The sequence below is a fragment of the Cyprinodon variegatus genome, unplaced genomic scaffold (assembly GCF_000732505.1).
Source record: "Cyprinodon variegatus isolate N-32 unplaced genomic scaffold, C_variegatus-1.0 Scaffold1520, whole genome shotgun sequence".
In the NCBI taxonomy this organism is placed as follows: Eukaryota; Metazoa; Chordata; class Actinopteri; order Cyprinodontiformes; family Cyprinodontidae; genus Cyprinodon; species Cyprinodon variegatus.
The window spans coordinates 101,005-110,686 of NW_015151973.1; the positions used below are offsets into that span (position 1 = coordinate 101,005).

Below are 9,682 nucleotides of genomic sequence, written 5' to 3' on the forward strand. Positions count from 1 at the left end.
TGGAGCAGTATCAGACTCATATTCTGACTAGAATTGAGTTGGACAACGTCAGGCTAATAGATCGACCCCATAACATTTAAAATTGGGGGTCCTCTACATCAGGAGTAGACTTTGGACCCCATAAGACCTGTTGGTTCTCATGAGGTTGGTACATACAGTAGCAGCCATTAAAAATGGCTCTTCCCAGTCAAAAGCCAGCCGAATGGCAGCAAATCCCCTCCAACTTCCAGCCACGGGCCTTCTCCTCGGCTTGCGTATTTTTTTACTCTGACCAGCCTTTCACTGAATTACAGGGTCTGACCAGGAGATCACGCTTCTCTTTGGATCATAATGTTAACAAATCATGACATAAAGAATATTTTAGTACAAAGATTGATATTTAAAAATTAATTATAGGGGACCAGCCAAGGGCCCAACAAGAAAAGTGGGGAAATTTTGAATGGCTACTACTGTATATATAATGGCTACTGTATATATAATGGCTACTACTGTAGATATGATGGCTACATATATACCTAATGGCTACTTTATCTAAAACATGTATATATAGCTAAAGTAGTGAGGACCATGTGTGGATTCCCATTGATTTTCCCTAACCCTAAAAATAACCCTAAACCTAACCATTACCAGTGCATACCTCACCCTAACCGTAAATCAGTTCACACCTTTACCCTGAACTTAACCTCAATCTAAAAGAAACTGGTCCTCACTCTTCTTCTAAAACAGGGGCTCACAACCGCACAAACATATGAACCTTTTAAGGGACGATGACTTGAACAGTGATGATTATAAACGTGTACGATATGTATAAAAAGTTATTATACATTTACTGAAAGTTCTTCTCTCCTACAGTCTCTATTTCACGCCACTTCCCTCCAGAAGACTCATCAAAGTGCTCTGCAGGTGCAGCAAAAGGCTGAGGTAGGCCCATCGCCTGCTATTGTTCTCATTGTAGTCGTGATGGAAAAAGTAAACCTCATATCAGTCAGATTTATTTTGTGTTTTTAAGATATTGCACATCCACTGTCATGAGCTAACACACACAGCAGAGTGGGAAAGTGGGAAAACTAGATTTAGTTTTCAGGGACAAAGTAGGAGATTTCAAACGGACCATCTGTCACTTTGTAAGGATCCTGTCACACTTTGTCGATTTAGCCAAAGTATGCCCGACGTCCCAGAATCTTCTAAAATGCTGAACTTTCTATGTATTTTTCAATTTTGAGCATATACATAGAGTATTCATAACAAATTCAGAACTTAGCAGCGTAATGCCCATGAAATGATGCATTTACGAAGCATCAGTCAAAGCTGCTCCCCTCAGGCGCATCGGAGGCGCCCGGTCTGCATAAAAAGATGTCTTTGATCGCATTATTAACCTAGCTGCTGTTTAACGCCCATCTAAAAAGAAAGGATAAATAAAAAGAAAAAAGAAAAAGAACAAAAGAAGGTTTGCAGTCGCAGCAGATTCAGCATCATGTCTGCTAGGAAGTTTGTTGTTTGTAGCTGTGGGTGTGAACACAGGGAGGATTAATCAAACTCACCTTCATACTCACCCTATAATGGGGATGAAGTCTGGAGGAGAACTGACGGTTTCCTCCTGTGAACCCCCTTTATACCGAAACGGTTGCAATTTGCCATTATACAGTAGCTGTGAGTGAGGAACATGTCAAATACGTTGATATATGCGTTGGAGATAAGTTCTTGATAAATTATGAACAAGTTACTCATAGGTTTTGGATTGGCTAGACGCCCAAACTTATGAGTAGCTTACACTTATGCTCGACATATTGCATACGCCCGCTGACGTCGAGAAATTTTGAGCAAGCTTAAAACTTCTCGATGTACTTGCCGTATGTTGAGATGTGCCAGTGTGCTTTAGCATGCTCATTTGCAACTTATACAAAATGTACCCATAACTTATCCAATAGATGCCAGCGTTTTTGCAAGATTTTTCATACATCAGGCAAACGCTGGCTAAATTGTCAAGGTGTGACAGGCGCTTTACCTGATAGAAGCCAGAATGATACATGTGGATTTCTAATTAAACTACACGTGTTGATCAGGGAAGGCTCCTGTAGAAAACATTCACAAAGGGGAGGGTTATTCATGATTGGGTGCCTACCTCCCAGGTCAAGTTTTAAGCCAATCACAGCAGCACTAGCAGCTTGATTTGTTTCACGACTAGTCGAGTTAACTGATAAATCAAACTCTTACCAAATCAGGCAGGGTGGAAGGTGCAAACATCTTCCCCTCCACTAAGGCAAAAATTATGTCTTTCTGCTTGTCTTACATAAAGAAATAGATGGTATTCCAGCTAAAACCAGCGTAGCCATGTTTGTTTTGCTTCAGCCTTCCGCCTCTGGTTGACGCGTTGACATCATAGACGTTATTTCATTGGTGATAATGTTTCTGAATCAATGCTAATGCATCTATTGGCTCCCGGCAAGATGCTTTTTCGAAGGAGTTTATGAATTCAAAAAGTCATCTTGTACCTTTCAAGGAATTTTTAAGTCATATCCACTTATTCTATAGTGAGGAAATGTGTTTTATTAACTCCAATAAGTTTTATCTCCCTGTAGAATGTTGCAGAGGTTTATATAAGTTGTATTCAAGTTCAAAATTAGTTAGAGTAGAACTAAGATAAATGGAAACGGGTTATGCAAGGTTTTCCAATGATATGCAAGGTTTTCCAATGATATAAAATTTATAAAAATTACATGGGAATTAGACATTTAGCTGCATTACTGATGACATTAAGCCACAGGATTTGGTTTAAGGACATGGGGACGAAAAACTTTTAAAGGAGGGAAATCGAAAAAGGATGCAACTAAAGATAAATATTCATCAGCGAAGGATCAAACAGTCCGAGAGCCAATAAAAACATTTTAAAGGTCTTTTATTGAATTAAGGAAAAACTGAAATGAAAAGAAAGGTTGTTTTTTTTAAACGGGAGGCAAGCGACCCCCGTCACATCTACTGCCGCGATATATTTATCAGGTGACCTAAGTAGTCACTCCTGGGCCAGCAAGAACGACCCTTCAGTTTCCATGGTAACCACCTGTTGTACCAGAAGATGAGTAAATCCTTCTTTGCCTCAGACATTCATGCACTGTTTTACCACCTGGACAGAAAGTTTACATCAGCACTGCTGAGACCTGCAGACATGTCACCATGGAGATGGTTATAAAGATTAACTTTGCTGCCCATAACTGTAAAGCAGTGAATATCCACTCATTTTATCCAGGGGCAAACATTAGAAGAAGGCAGTGGAGCAGTTCTACTGCTCTGCTACTCAGCCTCCATTTCCAAACCATCTGCATTCGATGCAACTTCCATCTGCCAGTAAGGCCAGCTGGACTGTCCTTCAGCTGTGCTCCACCATTACCACTATAAAAAACGTGAAAACAGCCTCTATTAAAACCAAAATGAACAAACCCTTCTTAAAGCTCAATGTTGCAGCAAACAGGATGGCTGCTGGTCTTAAACATTAGAAGAGAGGGAAAGAATCATCACAGGGCAGAGAAGTGCCATAAATACATAATTAATAGCTTTTAGAAGCTGATATCTGTAAAAACTTTCATGACTTTTAAATATAACAATATTTTCGCTCATTAACAGGCTTTAACTGGCTGTATAATTGGTGATATATATAAGAATAATCTTTAATTTAACAAGTTGCATTGCAAATATACATAGTAATAACATTAAGCAGGGGTCACACTATTCCAGAACCATTAGATTAAATCTGCATATAACCAATAAAGAGCAGATTAGAGGAACATTTAGCATGACTGTCTGCAGCGCAGCAGGGAGCAAAGAGGAAGGAGATCTAAGGTGTAACTATTTGCATTCTCTAACTGTTTTCTCAACTGCAGATATAAACAGGGTATTTCACTGAGAAAAACATTTCTGTGGCTCAATTAAGACAATTCTCTGAAGGCGCATGTGAGAAAATGGGTTCAGATAGACGCTAAAGGCTCACAAACACTTAATGATAGATTCAGGGTGCAGTTTCACAGCTGCTGTTAACTAAATGTCCTTGATAAATGATTATTATCACAGCGATCACCTTTTTAAAAGCAGAAGTAAAATTATTTACATGAAGAAAACACAGAAACCAATTCATTATCTTTCCGGAACTGGACATCCAACAGAAAATCCCTAATTAATTCTGACCATGAAATGCTCCCAGAGGTAAGAAAAAAAAAAGCGACTGCTCAAATGTGTAAAGTTTGAAATAGAAGACGAGGGTTGGTATATGATGGGAGACACTGAGAGCCCCATTCAGATGATCAACAGGAACCAAATCCAGAAAGGAGAAAACTTCAGAAGGACTGAAAGTAAACAAACTATGGATCCTTAAAATTACAAGTTAATCTCTAGAATTTAAAATAATATCTAAGTGCTGAATAAACTCATGTCAGGGGACGTCTCCATGGGGCTACCCTCAGAAATGAAGGGATGTGTGATGATTTAAAAGCATCACATGGTTTAGTGATTCCCATCCAATGGCTAATGTCTTTGAAAAACAGACGTTTCGAGGGCTGCTGGTGCCTATCTCCCGCTGTCTACGGGCGAGAGGCGGGGTCCATCCCGGACAGGTCACCTGTCCATCACAGGGCAACAAAGAGACAAACAACCATTCACACATACTCACACCTAAAGAGAATTTAGAGAACTCAATTCATGTTTTTGGACTGTGGGAGGAAGTCAGAGTACCTGGAGAGAATCCACGCTTGCTCAGGGACAACATGCAAACTCCATGTGAATCAATCCCGGAACCTTCTTGCTTCAAGGTATCTGCTTACACCTGCCCTTTGTCCCTGACTCTCCCAGATGATGCTGCAGGCGGGTCACTATGACCCTGAGGCGATCCGCGGCTGTGCTGAGAAGGTGGCCATCCACTGGCAGCAGCTGATGCTAAAGATGGAGGACCGCCTGAAGCTGGTCAACGCCTCTGTGGCCTTCTACAAGACGTCAGAGCAGGTAATCTTCACGCCTCCTTTCCCTTACACAGCCGGTGGATTCTTCCAGCGATGATCCACACTGCCAGTCTGTATCCCTGCAGGTGTGCAGCGTGTTGGAGAGCCTGGAGCAGGAGTACCGCAGGGATGAAGACTGGTGTGGGAGCCATGACAAACTTGGGAGTTCAGTGGAGAGTGATCATCTGCTGCCCCTGATCAGCAAGCACCTGGAGCAGAAGGAAGCCTTCCTGAAGGTGGAGTAACAGATCAGGCCACTCATGGAGCTCGTCAGGTAGAAATGATGTCCAATCAAATCTGTGTGGACGCATTTTGTGATTTTAGGCGTGCACGCTGGCGCGGAGGAATGCTGAGGTGTTCCTGAAATACATCCACAGAAACAATGTGAGCACACCTGGAGCCGCAGGCCACGCTAGAGGACCTGAGCAGCAGGTTAAAGGTACGTGGCTCTATGGTGACCCCTGCTGGTGGAGCAGCAGAGAAAGTCACATGCATAGGATTCCATTAACATGCTGTAGGGTCGGCTCAGCTAAGCAGGGTTGATGTGCTTCTGTGTGCAGCCATTCTGAACGAGCTGCTGCAGAGGGAGAACCGGGTTCTTCACTTCTGGACGCTGAAGAAACGAAGGCTGGACCAGTGTCAGCAGTACTTGGTGTTTGAACGCAGTGCCAAACAGGTCAGAACATATGTGTTTGGCTTCCTCATAATAAAAAAAAAAAAAATCAAACATGTAAACAACAATCATCCCTTGATTTGATTCCATTTAAGGAGGAATTTAGGGAAACACGCCATGCTGTGAATGAATTCTGGCCCAGTGATCAATCGCCCTGCTGGTCATGCTAATATGACATTTCTCAGAGTCTGAGCAGACAGAGATCATCCTGGCTCCTTTCTGATGCTGATGCTGATGCTTCCCTTCAGCTCAGCCAGCAGCCTTTCTACAGGAAAAATCATTTCTGTTAGATTAGCCGTATATTTTGGGTAATCCTACCGAAGCGAAGGCGACCTTTTGCAATCTACTAACTCATACTTTTTAAAATCAAATCATTAATGATGCTAATGAACTCTAATCAGGTTCTCTGGAGCTTTTGAAGAAAAACAGGCTCACAGCATCACAGATCATCTGAAATATTTGGTTAAGCATGAGAAGCTTGTCTTCCTACTTATTTCATTCTTAGGTCGATCTCAGTTGTAGAATCCTAAGTAATGAAGCCATAAACTAGATGGTCTTTTCCCCTCTGTGATCCACTTGAACGTGCAAAAACAAACCGTTAGGTTAAGCTATTTATTTCAAGAATAAAGAACATTATAGATATTACATTTCCATAAAAATAAAATAATAAATGAAGATTAGGAGAAATGTAAATGAGATGAAAAAACTGTGTGGCTCCACTCCAATTACCCGACTAACACTGAAGCAGAAGCCACTCCCCTAAACATCCAGAAACAAACCATGCACATTTGCAAATGAACTTCAGTACAATTGCACATATTTAATATCCTTACATATGAGAACCTTTTACTTTCTGATATTTACTGTAAATTCTTTATGTGTTAAGGAAAACCCTCGTCTCAAAGATAAAGCTTGTTTATTTCTGGGATTTCTCCCAAACAAGCATCAACCTCAAATCTGGAGCTGATGGTTGCTGATGCCATTTCTTTCTGCTGTTTTTAGTTTAGTAGATATTTAGTTCAACTGTCCTACTTTGGTTCAGAACCTGTGATGAAATAAATCTGTCACACTGCAAAAAATGTAAATCAAATTAAGTAATTTTTTTTCTTAAAATAAGTACATTTTTTCTTGAATTGTTAGTAAGTTAGACATTTTGCCAATGAAACGAGAAAATTTACACTTAAAATAAGAAAAAAGAACTGCATTGTCTTATTTCAAGTGCATATTATCTAATTAACTTAAAAATACAAATTCCATTGGCAAACGATCTTATTTTCCTGCTCAAATTAAGAGTAAATTCACTTAATTTAAGACATTTTCACTTATTTCTAGATCGTTTTTGCAGTGCACATCAAATTATACCTCATGGGGAAAAAGTGATTAATAAAGTCTCCCTGCACTGCAAAAACAATCTAAAAATAAGTAAAACTTTCTTAAAATCAGTGCACAATTTGTCATTGGAATGAGTTTTACTTTTAAAATAAAATAATTGGATAATATTCACTTGAAATAAGAAAATGCAATTGTTTTCTTCTTATTCTAGATGAAAATGAGCTTATTCTATTGGCAAAGTGTGTCACTTACCTCCTTAATTCAAGAAAAATGCCATTTTTTTTGCAGTGAAGGTTAAGAACAGCAGGAGTCAAGAGGAAATATTCCAACTCATTTGTTGAGGATTTTATTAGAAACTATAAAGTGAAACATGTTTTTAACCCACTGAATAAATTCCCTCTAAAAAAAGGTGGATTTTTTTAAATAATCATTTAAGGTTTGGGTTATTCTGCTGCAGTCAGCAATATTTGAGATGAATCCGTCTCTGAATCTTAGATTTCTGTTTGTTTCCAGGCTTTGGACTGGATTCAGGAGACAGGAGACGTTTACCTGACTACACATACATCTCCTGGGGAGAGCAGTGAGGAAACACAGCAGCTGCTCAATGACTACCATCACTTTAGACTCTCTGCTAAGGTACGCTGTGTGTCTGGAGGACAGGAACGAGGATGAAAACAAGCTGGGATTTAAGAAATAAAACCAAATGTTTGCTTTTTGATTTTTGTGCTTTGAGAAATTTTTGGTCTCAAATAAACATAAAAGATGTTACAGAGTTCAAAAAGTTAGAAAACAATTTACCGGACTTTTTTTCCCCCAAGTTTGAAGATGTTTTGCCTCCCATCCAGGAAGCTTTTTCAATTCAAAATGTCAGGAATAGCGCTGAGTTCGAGGCTTTATGCAGTAGCCCAACAAAGCTTTGTTTTTGTTTAGAAAACAATCAAATAGAAAAGTACGACCTCTTTGGAATGGGGGTCGTTAGGATTCTTTGTTCGCCCTCAATGCCCAATACCTGTCTATGTCTCTGATAGGGGTGTAGTTAAAGGGAATTGTTGGCCTGGCTGACTAGGCGAGGTCTTCTGTTCCCCTGTAAAGGGGTTGGGGTTGCAGTGATAGCGGGAAGGAATCAACTCAATTGCTGCATTGTAGGTTTTTGAAAGTTTAAAGATGAGTCCAGCCCCGCTCTTTAAGGCTGGTTATTCTTAACTAACATATACCTCATTTACACTACCCTTGAAAACCCGTGCTGAGACCTGTCCAAGCTCAGTAACTGAGATAACTTATCGTATGTAAATGGAAAGCAAATTGAACTGAACCGAGCTAGACACAACCGAACCGCGCTAACTGCAGACCAGTTCCAGAGGTGGGATCGGCTCGGTTTTTCCCTGGATCGGTTCTCTGATAACAAGAGCCCATGAGCAGAATGCCTCATCTCCGTCTGGCTGCACATCCCGATTCACACTCCATTCCACTAGTTGGCGGTAATGCCCCTCCGGAAGTTGCTTGCCAACTAACATAAAACAGAAGAAGAAGAACAACTATAAACAACAATCAAAATCTTCTCCACGCAACATTTTAAATAATGGCTTCAAAAGAGCGTGGTGCGACCTGGGATGATAATAATGATCAAGCATAACTTTCTGAATGTGACGGGTGCCGCCATTTTGATTTGCTTGATTACCTCTTTCTTCATCTTCTTCTTCTTGTGTTTTATGGTGGTTGGCAAACAACTTTTGGTGCATTACCACCACCAGCTGCTTGATTTCCTCCTTCAATTCTGGCAGTAATACCGCAGATCGTCACTAGGAGGCGAGGAATCGAGGAACCGAGATAGAGTGATGTGTTAACTGTCGTCAGAACCGAGCTCGGCCTGGTTAACTGATCCGAGCTCAGACCGGTCTTGGCATGGATCGGTTTTTCAAGGGTAGCTGTAAATGTGGTAATAGATGGCTTACTTCACGCCGCTCTCAAACCACCTATTTTCTTTGTCCAAAATTCTTTTTCTTTGTTTTTGAACTTTTTTTTGGAATGACTCTGACCTGGATGACTGAGAATCTTCACCAACATATTTGCTGTCAGTTTCAATAAAAACTCTAAGTGATTATAGGAAGGATAAACAGCCAAGCTGGGATCTGAACTAGTAATAGTGATGAAATGAATTCTCTAATTGTTAAACTTGGACCTCTATGTTGGTCAGTGTAACCCTGAGTGTCCCGTCAACTTCCAGCAAACCAAGGAGAAGGTGAAGCTTCTGATCCAGCTGGCAGACAATCTGGTGGAGAAAGGCCACGCCCACGTGTCGGAGCTGAAGCGCTGGGTCAGCACAGTGGACCGCAGATACCGGGACTTCTCTGTGCGCATGGCCAAATATCAGGAGAGCCTGGAGAGGAGCCTGGGCGTCAGCTCTGAGGTGAACCATTGGACAGGAGCCAGCGCCTTACTGACGGAGGTTAGAAATGGTTCCAAACGCTGAGAAAAGGTTCGCTCTGTCTGCAGGACAATAAAGACCTGGAGCTGGACATCATGCCTGCAAGTTTGACGGACGACCCTGAGGTCAAACTACGGGATCCCAATCATGAGGTCAATGAGGAGAAAAGGAAGTCGGCCAGAAAGAAAGAGTGAGTCCTTTCCTTAATCTTTCCTGGCTGTGTGTTTCCTGGACGGGGCCACCTGTGGAGCTCAGAGTTGCCTTTTTTTT

General features: G+C 41.0%; 1 protein-coding gene across 1 annotated transcript in view; it reads left to right on the forward strand.

The window, feature by feature from the left end:
* LOC107103746 (kalirin-like) overlaps positions 1-9,682 on the forward strand; it is a gene marked incomplete at its 3' end in the record, with an annotated part of 72,886 nt that overhangs the window by 53,714 nt on the left and 9,490 nt on the right. Inside the window, exons 18-25 of the mRNA XM_015403560.1 lie at positions 853-921; positions 4,837-4,986; positions 5,069-5,218; positions 5,307-5,421; positions 5,543-5,658; positions 7,501-7,623; positions 9,212-9,394; positions 9,481-9,602. Coding sequence (XP_015259046.1) covers positions 853-921; positions 4,837-4,986; positions 5,069-5,218; positions 5,307-5,421; positions 5,543-5,658; positions 7,501-7,623; positions 9,212-9,394; positions 9,481-9,602 — 1,028 coding nt within the window. The remainder of the gene's footprint in view (positions 1-852; positions 922-4,836; positions 4,987-5,068; positions 5,219-5,306; positions 5,422-5,542; positions 5,659-7,500; positions 7,624-9,211; positions 9,395-9,480; positions 9,603-9,682) is intronic.